We start from the raw sequence: 22,380 nt of genomic DNA on the forward strand, positions 1-22,380 counted from the left end.
TAAAACAAGAAACATTCTCTCTCTTTTTTTTTTTTTTTTTTTCTTTCTGAATTTCAGCCATTAACTGAAATCAGTGCCAGCATAGCATCTGGAGCCACTGCTCAAACAACTCGTGTTTTAACTTAGCATGAAAATGTCCCCATAAAGAAATTTCACTTCAAAGACAGAGGGAGTATCTGTCCTTCTTTATCCACTGATAGGGACAAAGCAAAATCAAGACTCATTTCAGTCTTCTTAAAGATGTTGGTAAAGGCTTGAGTGACTGAGAGGAGACACCAGCAGTTTCCCCATGAAGCCCTACGTGACTCATGTTCTTTGTCCTGCTCTGTTTCAGAGAGTTGGCCATGGAGATAAGAATCATGCAGATGCAGATCGCTCTCCTGTCTTCCTCCAGTTCATCGACTGTGTCTGGCAAATGACAAGACAGGTAAATTGCTGGGTGGCACACATGCCCACAGAGCCAGTGTACCAAGACATGGCACAATGTCTGGCCACAGGAGTAATTTCCAAGCTGACCTGCACAGGCTCTCCTTTCTGGGCTTCTGCTTTTTTTGTGATATAGTAAAAAGTTTCCCGGCAGTCTGTTTAACAAAGAGCCTGAGTGCACAAGTGCACAGGAAGGCCGTGAGGTCAGCTTGGATCAGATTAGCTGGTTAGTGGGTGCTGCTTTTACCTACAGGCTGCTAGAATAAACATGAGCTTGTGAGAAGCAGCTTGTGTCACCCTTAAAGAGGGGACAGCTGTTTCATGTGGGCAGGAACAGCTACCCCAGCCATTCTCAGTAGCTCGCTGTACCTTCAGAAGCAAAAGTGACCCGAGTATCCAGCATGGTAGGTGCAGATCCCTGTTGCCTCTGCTCAAGCTGGACCAGTAACCAAACCTGCAGCAAGATGTGCATTTGCTCCATTAGAACTTCTTCTGAGGGCAAACATACTGCTCCTGATTCGTACAAGATGTACAGAGCCGAGTTCCTCGCTTCAGGCGTGGCAGGGGCACAGTTCAGGAGAGATCCCCTCTGTTTGGGAGGTTTTCCCCCAGGTATCTGGGACCTGTCCCTGCTGTGACACAAAACCTGTCACATGGCAAATGTCAGCCATGGTCAGGCAGAACACTGAAAAAATGAGGCTCATCTTGGACTGAAACAGGTGAAATGGAGTAGAAGGATGCTGCCATATATGAAGCTGTACCATACCCAAGCAAAGAAAGAGAGGCTTCACCATCATCAGAAGCCCCTTTCATCATGCATTCCATGGATTGCTCCTGCAAGCAGGCACCCCGAGCTGCAGCTGGTGAGGTCAGGGTGCTGCAGCCAGGACAGCCTGGGAAGAGAAGGGTGAGGGTGGTTTGTGAGGGGGGAAGGCCTCCTGCTCTCCTCTGCAGCGCCCCAGCAGGCCTTTGCAGTTCACTGCACATGTTCCCACTGACCCTTTGTGGAGCTTCAGTTCTCCCTGTCTTGAGTCTGACTGTTTCTGCGTGGAACGTCAACAGCAAATATAGCTCCTACCTGTGTACCTGCTCCTCACACTGCTCTGAGTTGCAGGATGCCTCCCTGCTCTTCCCTCTGGGAAGTGCTGGGCTACACATGCAGGTTATTTCCATTTGGCCCTGAGAAATTTCCATTTCTTTGTGTGCATTCTGTCACATGTGCTGCAGCCTTCTGTCCTGGGCCCCGCTGGGTGGCCTGTCGCGAGGGGCAGGCACAGCAGAGCCAGCTCAGCTTGAGGCAGCACAGAGTGCGTGTGAGCGCAGCAGTCAGAGCCTTCAGGCCTCTGGCTTCTGCTCAGAGTTCCTTTCTGCACACGTAAAGTGGCTTTCCAAGAGAGAAGCTCTCACTTATGGAAGGAGCAAATATGATCTGAATAGCCAGGCAGAGAACAGGGGCAAGTCCTGTTGAGGAAATCAAGAGGCCATCTCCTCACCAAGACCACAAAGTAGGAGAAAATGTATTTGTGATTGCTGTTCTAAAACCCCAGCCTAACTTTCTGGTTCTGTCTGAAGTTCCCTACGGCATTTGAGTTCAATGAGTACTTCCTGATAACCATCCTGGATCACCTGTACAGCTGCTTGTTTGGGACTTTCCTGTGCAGCAGTGAGCAGCAGAGGGTGAAGGAGGTAAGACAGCTTCTCTCCATGCTTAAGGCCTGGTACTGGGATTGTTTTAGCTGGCCAGATGTTGCTTCAGCACTCAAAGATGGTGGTAGAGGCAGGTGTGGGTAATGCCAAGCCCCCTTCTTAGCAGCTGAGGCACGGGATATCTCCCTCTTTGCCCAAACTGCTGTTTGTTGGCGCCTTTACATTTCAGAGCAGTATCATCTCCCTCTGGACAGTCCCACTGCTACCAGCATGGCTTACAGGTACTCACAGGTGGCTGAATAGCTCCTACTGTCTCCCAGCTAGCTGGAAACTTCAGTTTAATGTAACTTGGTCTGTGGAAATGGATACCTTTTTGTCCTCCCTTCTACTTGAAGTGGTCCCTCTAGATTCCTTTTAACTAAGTGTGCACTATCATTCTGCACACACAGGTTGCAGAAAGTAACCAGTCTCAGCCTGTGTTCTTGCTGTGCTTGGATTTTTCTGGGAGAGGACAGAGCTGTGAGTATTAGGAAGGACATCTCTAGGTCCTGCCACCAGCCAGCTCTGCCCTGCACTCTGGTCAAGGCTTGTTTGCCAGGGGAGGAGCATAGAGATGTGCACGTTCAGGCCCAGTCTGGAATCAGAAGGGAAAGGGGAGGGACACTTGTTCTGTTTCACCTACCTGAAGATGAAGCAGTTTGTCACCAAAAGGTTGCAGCCTAACATCAGAGAGGTACATTGAGGACAATGCTGCATGAGCCTGATGTGATATTTGATAGCACATCAGTTAAAAAAATTTAAAAAATTCTGTAATACAGTTGATAGAAACAAGGGCCCTGATTTCACCACAGTGCAATGCTAAGTCCACAGTGACTGAATAATGGTTGTTTCCAGAGAAGAAAACCTGCATGCTGTTTCCATGGGGTTGGTTTTTGTTAGTTTTGTGGTGGTTTGTGTGGTGGTTTTTTTTTGTTTTTGTTTCGTTTTGTTTTTAAGGCCTTAGCCTGGCAAAGTACTTAATCTAGAAAGCACTTCAACACAGGTTTCACTGGGACTATTCACAGCCCTAATTATTCCACTACATCAGAGCCCAAGTCAAATGTTTTCTTTTTTTCTTTGCAATTAAATACTCCAGCAAGTCCTCTAGGAGCACTTTACAGAGGTGAAGTTTAACTAAAGCAGTGAGAGCTCCCGTGCCAGCGTCCCCTCGCCCTGCCCCTGGCGACTCCTGCTCCGTGCTGGGGGGGGTTAGAGGGGATGTTTCCCTCCCCTCTATCCATCTGCTTCCGTTACAACAACCACATCAAAAGAACAGGTTTTGTGTTTTTTTAAGCTACAAAAAGGCAACTAGCTCTGCATTAACGACAGGCATATGCATATGCTGTTACACTTTGTAGATAAATGCTGGGATTTGTATGGGAAATAAACCCTCCTTCCCCCCCTTCCCTTCCAGGGCCTTCCAAAAAAGACCGTATCGCTTTGGTCTTACATCAACAGCCAGCTGGAGGACTTTACTAACCCCTTGTACGTGAGCTACTCCAACCACGTCCTGTACCCGGTGGCCAGCATGCGCCACCTCGAGCTGTGGGTCGGCTACTACATCCGCTGGAACCCCAGGATGAAGCCACAGGTACGCCTCGCCCAGGGCCCTGCTCTCCTTGCCCTCTCCGCCAGTACTAACACTGTCAGGGTGGAGTTCCAGACCTTTGAAGTACAAGTACTAATGTACAAACTTACACTGCCACTGCTTAAAACTAAAACCCTAAGATCAAATGCAAGCAGATGGAAGAGCAGCACCTGCAGCTGGCTGGTGTGGGTGCTCAGCTGGAGGTTGCTTCCTCCTGAAAGGGATAGGAGCTGAAGATATTCAGAAGTTTGGAAAAAATAACTTAGAATGCGGGGGAAAGAATCTGAATCCTCGCTTCTCTACAAAAGAGCCTAAAAACCCAAGACTCCTTTGGGTATGGGATTCTAGATCTCATCTTTAGGTCTATATTTAGGTGAGTGGCCAGGAGCCCTCTGCTTGCTTTGGCTGCAGGGGGCTCTGACTGCGACCCTGTTACACTCCTGAATCCCGACAGGCAGGGAAGGGGCTGGCCCAGGACCCTGAATGCTCAGTGAACTCCGTAACAGGAAGGGACCAAAACTCCTGCATTGCCTCAGCACCCTGCTGCAGTTAGCAGAGCTTTGCCAATCTGGGGCATTCGGTACAGGAACCCAACAAATGCTTTGCAGTACGAGCTGTTTAAGAGCCAAAACTATGTGAAAATATTTAGATAAATCTCTGTTGTGTTTGGGGTTTTTTTTCTTCAAAGTCCTGAAATTATGACCAGGCTGAGATGCCGAGGCAAATGTCCCCAAGAAATGTCCGGGAATAGAATCCTGTAATTGTAAGCTTCCAAAATACAGTTTTGTTTAGCCACTGTTGCACTGTGCAAGTTGCATGAAAACAAGCGTCCCAAAGCCAGAGCAGCTACTCGCTTACCCAGGGCTGGAGACAATGATACAACCACCCACTTTGCCCAGCTCCTTCCCCCGTGGGCGTGTGCCAGGTCAGCGACAGCGTTCTGTGGCCCAGGTTCCCACCTCCACGCTTACCCCCGGCACTCAGCTCCACTCTTCCTTGCAGGAACCCGTCCACAGTCGCTACAAGGAGCTGCTCGCCAAGCGGGCTGAGCTGCAGAAGAAGGTGGAGGAGCTGCAGAGGGAGATCACCAACCGCTCGAGCTCGTCCTCGGAGCGCGCCGGCTCCCCCGCCCAGTGCGTGGCGCCCGTACAGACTGTCGTATGACACAGGCTGCTTTGAGAACAGCCCCCAAAACCACAGGGCAGCTCCTCTGAAACCCTCTGGATTGCCAGTGTGGTGCCTGGGAGATGCCAACCCGACCTATTTATTTATTTCTCTCCAGGGTAATTTATTAGTATTGTAGTACTAGAGGAAGTTTAAGCACCAACAAACGAACAAACAAGGCCCCCCTATGCAACTAACCACCTCTGTGGCTAGATTATAGTACAAGCTAATTGCACTTGCCACCTGAAAGAAACCTAGAGCTCTTTGTTCACTTCTGTGCCAGAAATCACTTGGTTTTAAAGAGAGACTGTGCACAAGAATGAAGTACTGTGGAGGAAGAACAATCTCAGAAGTTTGAAAAATCTCCCCCTTGCTAAGAGCAAATACAAAATGTGACTTTGTACTGGAGCCTGGCTCTAGTGCAGCTGTAAGGTGGTGAAACCCTCTGCTGTGGCTGCTCAGCGGGGTTAGTGACAGCAACTGCTCCCACACTTGGAGACGAGCAGTGGGAGCATTGGAACATATCACCAGTCTCCTCACTGTTCCCTTCACTGCAGTCTAGATCATAGGAAGCCATGTAAATGATGCCTTACTTAAAAGAAAGGGCAGCTTCTACCAGTAAAACATGGTGGTAGAGGAGTGACCTACATGACCTGATGTTGTAGGATGAAGTTTACTTCCATCTCAGCAACTTTAGTCTTGCTTACAGTTTACATTTGGTGTGCCAGGATGCAACTTGAGCACCTTGATTTCCGCAGGGGGAGTAGAGCGTGGCTCCCCCAGGCTCTCTGCAGCCCCTCTGCCCCTCACTCTCCAGGGAAGGGCAGTGGAATACCACAGTGGCACAGGGGAGCTGCAGGGATCAGCCATTTCATTTTGCTTGGATAAGCAGAATTAGTGATTTTAATGCTTCTGTGCAGGACCATAGTGGCGTACTTACAGTATTTCAGCTTTCTGTTAACTAATGGAAGCAACTCTATATCAACCAAAGAAGCCTTTCTGCCTGCAGTGCAACTGCTGCTTTAGGTTATTCTGGTAGACTGAACAGCTTTGAGTTCCTGAGCCCTATGTTTAGGTCTTTTTCCTCATAGCATACTTCAGGAGCTAGTGTCACCTGATTAAACTTCCAACTTCATTTTAATGCAAAGTTTTACTGTAGAGGCAGCTATAAAAACCACTTGATGAAACCAGGACTGCCCCCCTGCTCTTCCAGAAAGTGCAGGGCTGTAGAAGACAGGGCTTACAGCAAAGGTATTTAAGTATGTGCAAGGACCTTTACTCCAGCCTGCTCCTCCCCTCCCCGCTCAGGAAGAGGGACGCTACTTGGCCTCGCTTCCTCTGTTGTTCCTTGATGATAGGATGTGATACTGTGGTCACCCATTTCATACACCCATCAGCTTGCTCCTTCACTCTGCCTTTTCCCCAGCAGAAGTATTTGAGGGAGTACAAGACCGGAGCGGACCAACTGACACGTAAGAAACTGCCTTTCAAAAGCCACATTCCTTCCAAGGCAGTAGCAGCAGCCTCCCCCTGCAGTCTCCAATTCTGCCTGCTCTACAGCAATCAGTGTCTCTACCGCCAGAGAAACCTACAGCCACCTTCTGACAGAACAAGTAAGAGGCTGTAGAGCATCACTACATTACAGGGTGGCCAAGATGTTACAGTTCAATAGTGCAAAGAACCCACACAAATTACCTTTGGAAGGACTTGGTTTTGCTTTGAGGAGAGAAGGGCAGCTCTGCTGTTACGTACAATCACTATATAGGATGGTTCATAGTGTTATTCTGTATTAGCCAACTGACTATGTGTGTATATTTTGTTTCTTGAGGAAGGCTGTTTGGTTTCCTTAACACTAATAAAAATGGATAAATGGGTGAAGTTCTTGTGACCTTATTTTAAACTCTGCAGAGGACTTGTTGGACACACAAACATTAATAAAATAGCACTCAAAAAATTTAGTATGTCAGCCCCCACTCTCTCTTCTCCTGCAGGTGGTCTTGCAAGATGCTAATGTTCAAACTGAAATTTAGAATGATGGAAAACAAAATTCATCTTTGAACAAGTTTCTCTTCTACACAGACCAGTATCAATACACAGCAGTGCTTAGCTCCTCATAATAAAAGTATTTTCACAATGTAAAAAATACCCAAAGAATTTCTGCACTTTCCAATGCATTAGCACAGTAACCTCTGTGTAAAAGGAGGATCCACATTTTTCTGTAAAGCATGGGGTAAGCCCAAATTCGCTAGATGATTTAGGATCAACTCAGTGTCTGCCCTTTGATGCTCTCACCCCTTGTAGGCTTAATTCTGACCTGGGCACCTCATTCACTGTATGCAGCACATACAGAGCCTAAAATACTCCTAAGCCCTCCATCAGTAAGGAGCTGCATGAGGACAGCCTGAGGTCATGCTGAAGTTCACCCATCTCCAAGTAAGCTGATCCCCAGAGGTCCTTCCCTAGTGAAATTACCGGGTGTCCTTCCAGCTGCTGAGACAGAACCTCCAGGATGAACTGCTCTTGAAGTGGTTGCTCTCCAGCTACCTGGAGCCCACACACCTAACCTAGTTCAGAGGGATGGCACCAGACTGAGTTACCAGCTTCCGACTTCCCCCCTCACAGCTAAAACCTCCTGTGATCCAGTCAGGGTGGATCACCTACAGCTCATTAAAACTCCAATCCCTGCTGCCTGTGTTGACCCTACAGACTTCCCTGCCTGGTCAGCTACAGGCAAAGGTGGACAGCTCTGAGCCTCACCTGCAGCTTGGCAGCAGCTGACACAAACCACCCTGACCAGAGAAGGTCACCACCACAAAAAGCACAGTGGCTGGGGCACCCTGCTGCAGCAAGCACCCAGATCATTTGGAGGAAACGCCCCTGTCCTACAGTTACCCAACAGGCAGGTTGGCTTTATTACTTGTCAACTGTATAAACAGGTAATATGGGTCTTCTGTATGTTCCATTAATAGGAAATTATTTACATTATTAACATAATAAATAACATTTACTCAGCTGTGCAAGTCAGTGCAAAATGAATTGCACCACTACCAAAGCAGATAGCTCATCAAAGCACATATTCCAAGTTAAAAGCAAGATGCCAGGAGTGAATGGCACAATTGAGGCACTTGCAGTTTAAAACACTTGTGGTTTATCCCCCTCCTTTACCACCCAAAGCTGTGTACTCAGTAATGGGATATTATCCCCTACCCTACACCTTTTTCATGTCTGTAGAAAAATTTCACTCATCAGACTTCAAAAGAATTCAACCAATCATTCAGCACAATAATTCAGAAAAGTTATTTTGCTTCTTCAAGTCCTCAGCCACCCACTGCCATTAATGCTGACTAAAGCAATGCAGCAGCACAAGGACTGGGAGGAAAGCTACAAGAGGGAAGAGCTGCCCTGTTCTCCCTTACACTCTCAGGCTTGGAGCTATTGCACCTGCACACAGAACCAATAAAAGCCCTTATGACTTAGGGCTGCAGCATCATTTCCAAACAAGATACATCTTGAGAAACCTCCCAATAAACAGTTCAACAACAGTGTGAAATCGTGCTGGCATTTCACACCACATAAACGTGCCCCGTGTACTGAAAGAAAACGGAAGGACTGCTGGAACCACAACACCAAAGGAACTGGTGGAGACTGATGGCTGGATTCAGTGGCTGGGTACCTTAGAAACAGAATGCATTTTAAGCTAGACCACAATACATACAATCAAGCCCAGGGATGGAGAATTAAGGGCCCATATTTCAAAAGTGCACTTGGCATACAGTAGTCTCTTCCACACAGCAAGGCAGGCAGCTGCTTTATGTCCAGAATGTGAGAAAGTTTCACCAGGAGGGTTCAAGAAGATGTGCAGAACAGTCAGTAGTCCCAGCTGATATCATCTCTCTGCAGAGAAGTCTGTATGGTCTGCATATCCCGCAACAGCTGAAGGTTTTTCCGACTCTTCTCCCCAGGTTTCACTTTGATGGGACCAGCCTTCCTTCCTTTTGTGGTTACTGTAGTTGTTACTTTAACCTCACTAGCAGGGAACCTGCTCTCTTGTCTTTGTTTAGCAGAAGTCTTCTCAGACTTGCATTCTCTCTTTAGTCTCTCTAGCTGAAAGAGAAGCCCAAAGAACTATTAAGCAGTGACCTTGTTTCAGTTTATGTTGGACAACTCCTCCAGACAGCTGAAATATCCCAACACTTACCTCACCCAGCTAAGCACATGGATGCTTCACACAGTTGATGTCACCTCAAATAATGAATATTTTAGCTTTCCTTACACAGCATTGCTACACGTTCACATCTTTAGAACTGTCTTCAGCTTCTAGCCTGAACTAACAAGTTTCTCTGTCTAAAAACTGGCAAGCTCGTTACGGAGGGACACCTCTATTGGGAATGTAAGAGAAAGGCTATCTATGGCAAATGAGGGTGAATCCTGGTTCATATGAACCAAACCAGATACAACATGCAGGTGTAAGCTTTTTAGAAGTGTCACTAAAAATGAATGACAATTAGAGAAAATGGGCAATCAACAGGTTTTACAGCATTTAACGAACAGGCTACACTAGTCAAAGCATTTTGAAAGTTGTATTAAACTGAATCAAGTATTTCAGGTTCTATAAAATATAAATCAAAACCTAAAACAGGTCACTTACTCCAAGCAAAGGAGAAATGTTAAAAGATTCAGCTCACCAGTGAAAGCCCCTGGGAGTCCAGGTCTCTCTCTAAATAGAGTTTAGGTTACTCTAAGTTCAGTGTGAAGCACAGTGTTTCACAAGGGCTTCCCCTCATGATCTGTGCAGCTGGCTGTCACTAGGGTCCTCATACCAAGGGGTTACTTTGGTTCAGCACAGCTGTTTGACACATGCCAGGAATGTGACTGACAGAACATGGGTATCCCCTGACCAGAAATGCCTCCCAGACAGAGCACTGGAGGCCCAGGACGCAGACTCACACCTTCCAGCCCCGTGGGCTGTTCCTCTTCTTGGGTACTGCCCAACCAGCTTGTGCTGCATTTACAGAAGGCAACAGCCATGGGAACTGCTGTCACAGTGGATGATTTTATCCCTGGTTTGGGGACAAGAGGAGTATAAAAAGCAAGGCAAGAATGGATGTGAAAGCTCTGCCCAAGGCAGCAATGAGAGTGGGTGCAAGGGTACCATGGTAAGACAGAAGGGAAGCTCCTGCAGAAATATGGGAACAGAAGGACAGAGGTGTGCGGACTAACTTTGTGACAAAGCCATAACTAGGCACTACTGCTCTACAATAGTTATTTCTGCTTTATCCAGTTACTCTTAAATAAGGACAGAATGCAAAAAAAAAAAAACCAACAAGCTGAAGATAGCAACTCTAGAGGAGCATGAACATGGTCAGAAGTAACTCACCTGCAAGCGGTGCCTCTGGACTTTGCTGATCTGGTCTGCCTTTGCTTCCATCCTTCCCACCAGTGCCTCAAGTTCCCTCTCCAGATCTTCCCTCACTGCAATGGTTGGGGCTTCCTGGACAAGCTTTGACAGCTGCTGGTGATCGCTAGCATGAAATTCAGACAGACCAAAGCTTCATCAGACTCCCATAGCTTCTACACCCAGTTCAGAAATAACACTTCTAGGAAACTGTAGCATCAGCATCCAGACATGTTCAACATGCCATGAACAGCCCTGCCGCTTAGCAGCATTATTCCAGCAGCACATCCTGGTGGCAGGCTGCTGCAATGTTAACTGTCAGTTACACAAGTAGCTTCAAGCTTCAAATCACACCTTCAAAATTACCAAATAACCCCTTCAGGGCATCATCTCAGCATTCATCCAGTTACTGTTGTGTGTATCTGTGCTCACTGCAGCTGTGCAGTAGGACAGCCATTCGTGTTCTGTTAACAAGGACAAGTAAAATTACTAGTAAAAGTGTCCTTCAATGGAGTATTTGTCCACTGCATCAGGAGCTGCTGCCACACTTCTCCCCTACTCCTTATGAATTCAATACTGCTGTGTATAAGCACAGGTATGGAGACCAGAGCCTCTCCTTACCTGCAAGGAGAGAAGACAGCCTCTGCAGCCACTAGAGCAAAGAGACTGTATGCTACAGACTGCCTAAAACTAATTCTCCTCAGACAATCCCTTCAGACTTCAAAGCACAAGGCAAAATATAAAGCATCCGCTTCATAATCTGCAATAGAGCATATGACCAACTCACAAACTCATCTGCCCAAATTCGTCTTGTAAAGTCAGCAGCACTTCTGAGAGCTCTTCCTGGGATGAAGAAGATTCTTTTGGCATGGCTGACTTTCTGCTTTTGCTGGCAGGATGACCAGTACTGATGGGTTTTGCTAGTGGAGTATCATTCACCACCCGACTGTTACACAAAGCTTTCGTGTGCTGTTTCATCAGGTGCAGGACATGTTGCACGTTGGCACCGACAGAATGACTGGGACTAGTAGACTGGAAGGAAAAATAAAAGAGACTTCTTGTAAATGGCATCATCAAGTAGGTTGCTGACAAAAACAGAGAACATTTAAAAACAGTAGTATTTTCGATTTGCTGCCAAGAATGTATTTTTTGTTTGAATGAACGTGCACTAACGAGAACAGCTTGGCAAGCAGCACAGAGAGGACCCTTTTTTGGAAATGCCACTTCAGCCAGTTACCGATACTCAACAGGCCTTTTGAAGACCAGGAAGCTGAAGCGATCTGACCGCTGGGGGTCAGGAGCGCACCAGGCCCTGCGGCTCTGAGCCCGAGCTTTGGAACGCAGCCGCTCACCTTGCCGGCCACGAAGGGCACGTCGCCCAGGCACAGCCTGTAGTGGGGCTGCGCCGCCAGCCGGCCTCTGACCGCGCACTTCTGCAAGGAAGGGAAGAGGAGACACGGTTAGCAGAGATGACACTGCAGCAAACCCATTTTCCCTCTGCTCTGTAAAGGCAGCAGCAGCCCACCTCCCTCAAGGCATGCACACACCCTTACCTAGCTAACTCCTCAGTAACTGCCCTCCTTACCCCCACATTACCTACCTTCTCTGGCTGCTTAGGTTTCCTGAATTTTCTTGCTTTTGGAGAAAGCAATGGTGACGCTGCCTGAATCAGGAGTCTGTTGGTTTCCAGACCTGTCTGAAGCTTTAAGAGAATAAGGGGAGTTACTGGAATTATATTAATATATAATCAGAGGCAGAGTAAGCTGAGAATTGCAAACCAAGAATTTTTAAAACACAGGCTCTCTGAAAGCAAGGGCTGCAAGTCACCAGTAGCCACTGCAAACAATTTCAGTGAAAAAATAGAAAATAGTTGAAAAGTTGATGGAAAGGAAGAGTTAATTCCAGTGTGTATCAGTACAAAAGAAATTTCCTGTTTGTTACCTCAGCTGCTTTTTCCTGAACAAGCTTCCTCGCGTGTTCTTCCTCCTGAAGCTTCTGTTCCAGCTCTTTCATTTTTTTCTAGTCAAAGATGAATAACAATGACACCATTACTAACAAAACAAGTCTTTTTCCTGAAGCCTGCGATACCAAGAGCTTGAGCAATAGTGTATCAGTTCAACTTACACTTTAAAGCTAGGTGAAGACTTCAGCATCTGAGTGATTGCTGACATTTTGTCCATATAGGCAAAAATACAGCAGTCAAGTGCTTATGCTTAGAATTTCATTGATTTTTCTATTTTTACTTCTGCAGTTATCTGAATTTACAGCCTACAGGGACAGCAATACACAAAGCCATCTCTCTCTTTGGTTGTAAAAAAAAAAAAAAACAAACCACCTAGAAAATAGGTTGTTTTGTGTATGTTACCTTTAAAGATATTGTCCTACAAAAGGGCTCACAATGGCATATTAAGTATCATTATAAGCTGAGAGAAGACTCACTTTTAGACCACTAACAGTATTTTTGCTAATATCTGTAACTTAAACTCTTAGAAAAGAGGTATTTTTGAACATCTGGCAATCTTCCCAATAAAGAAAAGGGAGGAAAGTTTGTATGATGCCTCTGAGATATCCTTAAGCAAAACTGAAGCAATTACATCTTTTTACAGTAAAAAGATGTAAGAATTCTTTTGAAAGACCTTTTCAAAGGGCTAAGGGGAAAGGCACACATTTCCCTGTAAACCTTCCAACAAGATGAAAACCTCCTTTAAGTAGGATACACTTAAACTCCCAATGTGAAAGTTATCAAGTGACTTTCTGGTTTTATACAGCGTAGTGAAAAAAATGATCAAGACCTCCAGGATACAAAACAACCTCCCTTCTCTTCCCCCAAGACTGATTACTCACAGGGCCACCGATCAAACTGAGACAAACACACAATTCACAATAACTGCTCTATTTGTACACTTCTGTTTAGAAACCCACTGCCCTGAGGTAGTACATATTTCAATTCTGCTTAAGCATTAACTGCAGGATTAATGTAACCAGCTTTTATACAAAGGTGTTAAAAGGCAAAATCCTGGATAAGCATTGAGGACAAGACAAAGGCACTATACAAAGGAAGCAACTTGTTCTGTTGAATAGAAGAACCCTTCTGACTTTTTATTCAAATCAGATATATTCCAGGTAACCAGGTAAAATAATATTCTGCCCTTCACAATGTGGCACAGTTCTTGATTTGCATGTGGTCATTCTCACAAAGATCTTTGATTAACCTGATAAGTATGACAGTTTTTAATATGAAAATACTGAAGCAAATCATCTCTTTGAGCTGGACTGAAACAGAGCTGGGCCAATGCTTCTGTACCACAATGAACCTACTACTCACTCTGCCAGAGGTTCAGCTGCTGTGTGCAGCCCAAACTGCACAGCAGGAGTGTTTCTTCTGTGCCATCAGTGATAGACCGTGCTAGAAATGACCTATCCAACTTACATCCTTGCTCACAGAAGGAAGCATTACATGGATTACTGGTCCACCACTGAGGGAGAGGCCAGAGAGCCAGCTAACAGTGAGCACAGATGCTCCCAGCCATGCTGCCCACCATGCAGCATAGCATGGCACAGAAAGCCTGCTGCAGGTCAGCATGGGCTGCCTAAACCACTCTGGACAGTCACCAGAGGATGCTGCAAAAACATCAACTAAAAAAATAGAAATATTTCAATGTCTGGTTTTGCCTGTTTTCTAAAGGGAAATTGAGTTTCATGCAATCACCTCACCCATAGAATCACAGAATCATAGACTGGTTTGTGTTGGAAGGGACCTTTAAAGGTCACCTAGTTCACCCCTCCTGAAGTAAGGAGGAATGTCTTTAACTTGATCAGGCTGCTCAGAGCCCCATTCAACCTGACCTCAAATGTTTCCAAGGGTAGGGCATGTACCACCTCTCTGGGCAACCTGTGCCAGTGCCTCAACCCCTTCAGCAGAAAAATTCCTTCCATCTAGTCTAAATCTACCCTTTTTCAATTTAAAACCATTACCTCTTGTCCTGTTGCAACAGGCCCTGCTGAAAAGACCATCCCCATCTTTCTTATAGGCTGCCTTTAAACATTTAAAGGCCACAATAAAGTTTTTCCAGAGCCTTCTTTTCTCCAAGCTGAACAACCCCAACTCTGTGGAGCCTTTCTTCACAGGAGAGATGCTCCAGTCCCCTGATCTGGACCAGGTTGCTCAGGGAAGTGGTTAAATAACCATCGCTGGATGTGTTTAGAAGTCATGTAGACATAGTGCTTAGGGACATGGTTTAGCAGTGGGCTTGGCAGAGTTAGGTTAATGGCTGGACACAATGATATTAAAGGTCTTTTCCAACTTAGATGATTCTAAGATTGGATGATCATTTCGTGGCCCTCCTCTGACCTGCTCCAATGGGTCCATGTCTTTCCTGTGCTAAGGGCTCCAGAGCTGGAAACAGTACTCCAAGTGAGGTCCCACCAGAGTGGAATAGAGGAGCAGAATCACTTCCCTTGACCTGCTGGTCACACTTCTAGTGCAGCCCAGGACATGATTTGCTTTCTGGGGTGCAGGCACACACTGCTGGCTCACATCCAGTTTTTCATCCATCAAGTCCTTCTCTGCAGAGCTGTGCTCAATCCTTCATCCCCAGCCTGTACTGATACCAGGGGTTGCCCTAAACCAGGTGCAGGACCTTGCATTTGGCCTTGTTGAACTTGCCACCCAGAGCGAGCTGGACAGGCTTGACATCCTGTCCCTCAAACAACTAACTGAAGAACACAAAGCTGTGAGACCTCAAAGACACAAAACACCTAGATTTGCTAAAAATTTGCTACTGGGATAAATATCGAAAAACAGTTCCACTAGAGAGGAAATGTCTGCAGCATGAAGGCAAATTTTGCCTCTGTGCTTCACTGCCTTGCAAATTAGCAGCTGCTTGCCTGCTGAGCAGTCAGCAATGCCCAGCTGGAACAGGGCAGGTGCTGCCTCTCACCCCTGGCAGGCTGAGAGCAGAGGAGAAACTGGAGGTGTAGGTGGTGTACAGTCACAACAGACCCAAGGATTCATCACTTCTGTTGCTCCCAGAATGGTGGGGCTTTGTTAAGTCTCATTGTTGGCATTAAGAACAGACGGATTACTACCAAGTACGATTCTTCAAAATGTGCCACCTACACCTTCAAATCCTGGCCATATGGCCACACACAAGACCAGAGCTCAGACTGCACTTTCAGGGTACAACCCCATCCTCTAACAGACATGTTCAGACCCTGTCGGTCAGCTATCCAGAGACTGCACTGCAGCACCACCGTGGCCATAAACATAGACCAGAAAATGCTTTTGAGGCAAGTACTCTAGTTCTGACTACGTCACATGAGTAAGAGTCTCAATATTTCCCTTTATAAAAAACAAAATCAAGCTCCCTGAAGGCAATGCTTACAGGGCCAGGTAGCAGCTCTGCAGAGAATAAATGCTCTCAATAAGACCCACAAACAACGTGTGCTCTGGCAGAATGTCTGAAATCAGAGGCACTTACAGGATTGCTCACTCCTGAGCAGTCATCTCACCACTTCCCATCTATTTCAGCACACCGTGTATAGAAATAGGCTTTCTTGTCTATTTCTTGCTTCAAATTAAACTCGCAACTGTTCCTGTGGCCTTGCCACAACTAAAGCAGAAATTGAAGAGGCCACAGATGCAACTGCTTTGAGCGAAGGGTGTAGGCACCCTTTTATAAGGCAAACACTTAGCACACGAATGCTCACATAGAAACACAGCCTGCAGTCAGAGACAGTTAGACCTGTCCATCAGAAAAGAGCACATGACAGCAAACTGATTCCAAGGAACACAACTTCTAACCAGAGCTAAATCCAGACTTCTCTCAGTTCTAGAACTGACTCAAAATGGTGTGAATTTACTACCGAGTTCCACCAATATAGATATAATTGTGACAGCTACTAAGTTTAAAGATATCAAAGAGTCAAAGACATCTAGTTTGATCCAGAACAGGAAAAAAAGGAACAGTTGTGCCAAAATTATGGTCACTAGCCAGGCACAAAAAGAAACAACCCAGCACCACCAAACTCCAGCTGCTACCCATCAAACACTTGGTAAAAGCCCTTGAGAAAGGAACTTCTGTCACTGAACCAGATATTTCAGCCCTGACCCTGGAGGAACCTACTGCTACTTTCAGTGAACAAGGCCCAGGAGACACTCATCTCTCTGTAAAAGAATGTAGACCAGGTAAATGACACAGGCACTTTTTTTACTCCATAAGTGCAACTTTCCAAGATGGGGTGTCAAGGTCTTTAAGAGCTTGTTACATCTGCCTTGCATCAAAGGCTTCCAAAAATAGATATACTGCCTGAAGGTCCTGCAGCAGACCAACTAACTGAAGATTTACTACCAAACATCTCCTTATGCATTCTTGGAAAAGCACCATCTACTTCAGCACCTGTTAAAGGCTGATGTGCAAGGTGGCAATTTGGAGGGAGTCCAGAGCTGCCCTCAATACCACAATCTAATCATGCACTATCTGTCCCTTTTGGATGGGGGAAACTTGCAGGCGAAGCCTCTCCCTCATTAAGGCCTCTGCAGTTCCCCTGCCTGGCAGCTTTGTGGTCTCTACAGCAGCAGAAAGAGGTAGCTCTGGTAGCATGTAATGACCTAAAGCCTACCTGGCCATGCAAGTTTCAGCATTAACTTCAAGTTTTTACGGTGCTTCAGCCTTAAAAAGATGATTGTTTGCTGTCCTTCCCTACAGCACAGAGTTTTGCTCACCTCTGTCACTGAGATCTATAAAGTGCTGATTATAATCAACACAATAAATCTGACACAGAAGAGAGTAAAAATGACAGACCTCTGCTAGGGACTGCATCATGGTAAGTCTGCTGTACTCCTTTTCCAGCATATCCAGCTTTTCCAATTTAGACTGAACATGTGATTGATCAAGAAGCCGATCTCTCTCCAAGGAACCCTTGAAGGAAGAGTGAAAAGCAAAACAGTTATAAGCACAAGACCATAAAAACAAGATCATCTGTAGTAAGCCTTGTGTCTGTAGCACTGAGGAGGCCCATGAACAGTCCACAGGAACTGCTATTTCCACTGTACAAGTTTTGGTGGTGCTATGATTAAGAAGTAACTGTGCCACTGGTCTGCCTGGGTTGGGAACCTCATTCTCAGCCAGATTCAGATGAGAGAACCCTGCAGAGTCTCTCCTCCCTCCCAGCCCAACACAGTAAAAGCCTCTCATTACTCAGCTAATGGCGATAGCTTTCTTAGGTTGTTTTTAATTTAGTAACTACTTAATGGATTGGCCACTGGTCTTTGTGGCTGTCCTATTTCAGGGAGCTCTAGGTAATCCATACTCCTATAACAGAAAAATTCAAGCTTATTTTAAATAAAAGGCAAATCTCACCATCCCCGATGATGAAACAGAAATTTCACTATTACTTACACAGAATCGGCATTCCAGCCCTGGTTTAGAAAAAGCAGTACCAGTAAAAACAATCCCCAAAGATGTAAAGATCTGAAAAGTGTAAACATAGGAGGTTTTTTTCCCCCTCCAGTAGCACAAGGATATAATGGTGAATGATAAGGATGAGCCAATCACACAGAAGGACACAGAAGAATCTGCACAAAGGCAGAAAATTAAAGTACTTTCATAAATAATTATGGAAATAATCCACATCTAAGTATACAAAGGCCTGCTGAAACAGATATACTTAAAGCTATTACAATGACAATAACTACAAAAACATGACAGTTCATGATTTTTATAATGTAACCTTGAGATAACCTTGAGAGCACACCTGTTTCTCCAAGAGGTGTGACTTCTCATTTTCAGCATGCTGGATCATTTTTCTCATGTAGTCCAGCTGTTTCTCTAAAAGGCTGCACCGAGACTCAGCAGCTGCCAGCTGGGAAGCCAGTTCTGTAGATAACAAAAGGCAGAAAAGCAAAATCATGCGACGTGTTCCAATTTATTTATGTTTTCAGGACAGTTCCAAAACAAACAACAAAAGACCATCTAAAGAAACTCACAGATTAAGCCTAATGAACTTTCGTATGCATGCAAATCAGGAAAAGTATGCTATTAAAATTATTTCTTTATAACTCCATGTGTCACTGCAAAGTAAAAGATGCTGAACAAAGTACTTTAGTTTTACACACAGATAAAAATCAAGTTCTGTCCACATCAGCGCTCTGTAGTATCTATTGTAAGTCTGCAAACCACCTTGATTTTTCTTTGAGACTTCAGTCTTGACATGCTCTTTGTGTTGCATTTGTTCACTTAGTACTTTTTTATAGCCTGCTGTTTCCCTGCTGAGGTGTTTGACGTTCTCCTCTGCCTGAAGCCGTTCCAACTCCAGTCGACGAATTTTTTCCTGAAGATTCTTCAGAGCAGAAAATATTGCTGTAATTGAACAAGTAGCTTTTGTTAGACACTATTGAATCACCACTTCAAGGTAACACTGAAATTGAAACATTTGTAAAAGCACATTACACAAGAAAGTCAGAGCGTTCCTTTCCAGCATCCAAGACTCCTTCCAGGAATTAAGACTTGCTTTCCTTTACACTATGGCTGATTCTAAGACTAGTCTTGAATGAGTAGGTGCCCTTGATGCACACCCTCATCTGAAACTTTTGGGAAAGATGCATCTGTTTCCCAGAACAAGGTACGTAAGCGTCCTGTACATGAAGTGCCAACAGCACATCGTCTGACTTTTCATCAAAAGGAAATGAAAGGTCACAACTAGATAGTTAAAGGAGTGGCAGTTCTTTATATTATTATTCTCTCTATAAGCACATACAGGCACAACAGTTACACAACAACATTGCTGTGAACAGTCACAGAGCAGAATAAAGGTGAGCTACCAGAAGGGCTAAAAAAGGATTTATTTCTCTAAGTGGCAGTAGTTTTTTGAGTCTTCTGGTTTCACACTGGTGTTCCACTCCTCCCCCCCAAGATAAGCATCTCCTTTGTGCTGAACAGCTTTCCCTCTTTCTGCTCCGTTCCCTGCTTTAGCAATTCCTCAACAAAGCCTCTGTAGAGCACACAGAACAGCTGCAGCAAGGTAACTCACATCACCTTGCAATTAGACCATCTGCTGGTAACCTGATGTACTGCGAGCCCTCCTGTATTGTTTAATTCCACAAAGGCAGCCACAACCATGAGCCCTTTCCCCTACATGCTCCTGCTGAAGTGAAACCCAGAACATCTGCACAGAGAGCTCAGACAGCAGACTAATCTGCAAGGTCACACCAGCCCACTCCTTTGCGCTCAAATCCACTCTGGAGGAAGAATGCACCTTGATTACAGAACGCACAAGCAAAAGAGAAGCTGGGACTGTGTATTTGTTTAAAGCATCAAATTACCAAAAAAAACTTAATTATTTTTTAGTTTCCCAGAGTAAAAACTCACCAAATCTTGAAATGCAGAACAGTGCATTAGAGTATCACATCAGTAAAAACGACCTGCTTTAAGGTACTTGTTAAGTACATAGAAGGTGATAGCAGTCACAGTTAAAGAGAAAGTTAGAGATAATTTGGCCCTGTTTGCAAGATCAGTCACCAGCTGTCTCCTCCTCTGTATTACTGTTATCAGGATTCAGCTGAAATGGGCATAGCTGCAACTATGAACAACTGTATTATTAACCTTAGAGCTAAACTGAAGTCTCTGTACATTTACAATAATGAGCAACAAAATACAGCAATGAAGCAATTTAAGCAATGAATAGATGAAGGTGAAACCCATGGGGGTGCCAAGTAATATTCAGTCAGAGTATTAAAATCAATTCCGTATGCTGAGACATACACAACAAAGAAATTCAAATCAAAATAAGCAGAAATTACAACACTCAATTTCTGAATTTTCCAATATGATTTTTTTTTAAAAAAAATTGGAGGTGTGGGAGATACAGTAAGGACTCTCCAGAACAAGCCAACCTATTTTGCCCATCTGAAGTGAATTCCCATATCCTTAAACTTAAAAATATACATTGTAGAACATTTCTGTACTTTTGAAAGCTATGCAAAAAGAGTAAGATATTAGATCATCTGCCTGTTGGATTTCATTTTCAGTGCACATTCACAGTTAATTTTTGAAAATAAAGACATTTCATAATTTTTAAAAAGGAATATGATTTATCAGATTGTCTCCCTCCACCCATAATTCCTTGAGAGCTGACAGACTCACCACTTGAACCCAATCTACAATAATACACCTGCATCAGTAAATCCTAAGGAAGCTCCTTCCTGCACATCCAACTTTTCACCTGCCACAAGGCTTCTTTAGTTGTGTCAACACCTGATGGCACATGACAGTATATGCTGCATTTTTAGAATAACTAAGATTTCATCTACTAGGTCATCAGTGTAGAAGCCTCTAATAATTCAGACATAAATTATGTTATTGGAACAGGGACTTGAGGCTATCATGCTGATTTACTTAGAGTAATGTTAGGATTCACCCTAAAGCTTTCACTTTTCTCCCTGTAAGGAAAAAATATCACATTTTTCATATCCTTAAGCCTTCATGCAACTGCAGTCTTAAAGGGAGCATTTCTGCAACGACTGAGCTAAACAGCTCACACCAAAGGTTAGGTCCTGCCCCAGCCTCCGAGCCCCCTCCCCTCACCTCCCTACAGGCAGCTCTGCAGTGCACCTCACTGCACAAGTCACTTCACTAAAATAACAGAAAACTAACCAAGAATAACTCTGCTCGTGTCAGGTCAAGCAAGACAAATCTACTTATCTGGAGACACATCAGGACCAGGGCAGGAAAAGACGAAGAAGGAATAGACTAGAAACCAGGAAGAACACAAGGGAGTAAAGTCATCCCCATTTTTGGTGTTGTGAGCTCTGTATCCTTTAAACCTTCACCAATATGATAAATATTCTCACCACACCCTTTGTCCATGACAAGCCTTTCTATTTCAACAGGACCAAACCTCTTCCTTTGCTCTAAACCATTCTGGGCACTGAAGTCTCCTTATTTCAAACTCAGCTGTGAACTCAGGAAAGATTAAGGGAGAGGACAACTGAAGACGGGACAAAGAAAAAAAGTAAGGACAATTCCACAAAGTACTTCATCACTTTTTTCATTACAAAGCTCCCTCCTACTGAAGAGGAACATCTTTCTCCAGCTGTATGATGACCTTTTTCATCACAAAAAGGTATTCTTCAGAAAGAGAAGTGCAAAGGACCTGCACATCATGGGAAATGACAAAAGGATAAAAAGACTGCAACCTTTGTAGATGTGGATATATACATTATTTCACCACATGACTTGGAAACAGGTAAGAAAACTTTACTGAACTACTACCTCTGCTGTTGCTTTCAGGGTATGGAATTACAGGTTTCCGTGGGGAGCGCAGCAAATCCGAGTTAATAAATGGCTTGTACTTGGGATATTCTATAAATGAAGTTGCAGACAGTCCATCTGTGGCTGACATAGAGTTATGAGTTTTGTGTAGGTCATCCTGAAAAGAAAACAAAGCTGTTATTCAGCATGTTTCTGTTACAACAGCCAAAAAAAGCGGAATCCGATTAGATGATGTGTTAGAAGTATTGCTGCAGGAGACTAATACCCCAAAAGCTGTACTTACTTCCGTCCAGCCCTAGGATGTGTCATTTTTACAACCAACTCCCCTCTACTGAGAACAGTATCAGGAAGATAATGTCTTTTCCATCGTGGTTTTCAATTCACATTTTTGTTTCCTGCTTCTATTGTTTCTTGCTTATTGTGAGAAGGTGACACAACCAGTTTGAAAACAGCCTCCTTGGCTACTGGTGACACTCTACTGCCCACGAGATACTGCACTAAGGTGACCAACCCTGATAAAGCTCACCCGGCACCACAGCCCTACGCCCACTCCTCCAACGGAACAGCTCCCTGACTGCAGGTGGCGCAGGGGACACCTCTCCTCATCTCACCCTCCCAGCTGCAGTCTCAACCCCTCTCTTCCACTGCCATCGAGAAAGAGACTGAACCTCACCAGCAGACACATCTAAAGGGCTTTAGGCTGCACCTGATTAGTGGTATTAGCACAAGAAAAGCAGCAGCAGACCATTGCCAGGAAGGTACCTCTGCCTGCCACATGCTGCTAGATCAGCTTGAGACTGTTCTCAAAAACACAGCCTCAAAGTCCACAGATTTCCCAGCCACTGACATCA

General features: G+C 44.9%; 2 protein-coding genes across 3 annotated transcripts in view; one reads left to right on the top strand and one right to left on the bottom strand.

Moving 5' to 3' along the window:
- MTMR2 (myotubularin related protein 2) overlaps positions 1 to 5,266 on the top strand; it is a 41,142-nt gene extending 35,876 nt beyond the window's left edge. Inside the window, exons 11-14 of one of the 2 annotated variants that reach the window (XM_008936892.1) lie at positions 335 to 427; positions 1,999 to 2,112; positions 3,527 to 3,703; positions 4,703 to 5,020. In XM_008936892.1, coding sequence (XP_008935140.1) covers positions 335 to 427; positions 1,999 to 2,112; positions 3,527 to 3,703; positions 4,703 to 4,864 — 546 coding nt within the window. In that variant the 3' untranslated portion in view covers positions 4,865 to 5,020. Of the gene's footprint in view, positions 1 to 334; positions 428 to 1,998; positions 2,113 to 3,526; positions 3,704 to 4,702 lie in introns of both variants that reach the window. The other variant, XM_008936891.1, reaches the window with a different exon arrangement.
- Positions 5,267 to 8,731: 3,465 nt separating this feature from the next.
- CEP57 (centrosomal protein 57kDa) lies at positions 8,732 to 21,680 on the bottom strand. Its single transcript, XM_008936890.1, has 10 exons — positions 21,530 to 21,680; positions 18,440 to 18,619; positions 18,015 to 18,136; positions 17,063 to 17,179; positions 12,201 to 12,278; positions 11,860 to 11,961; positions 11,612 to 11,689; positions 11,047 to 11,291; positions 10,242 to 10,386; positions 8,732 to 8,968 (listed from the first exon to the last, which is right to left on the bottom strand). The coding sequence occupies exons 1-10, from the start codon at positions 21,657 to 21,659 to the stop codon at positions 8,732 to 8,734; spliced, it is 1,434 nt and encodes a 477-aa protein (XP_008935138.1). The 5' UTR covers positions 21,660 to 21,680.
- Positions 21,681 to 22,380: the final 700 nt, after the last annotated feature.

The sequence above is a fragment of the Merops nubicus genome, unplaced genomic scaffold (genome assembly GCF_000691845.1).
Source record: "Merops nubicus isolate BGI_N331 unplaced genomic scaffold, ASM69184v1 scaffold3153, whole genome shotgun sequence".
Classification (NCBI taxonomy): domain Eukaryota; kingdom Metazoa; phylum Chordata; class Aves; order Coraciiformes; family Meropidae; genus Merops; species Merops nubicus.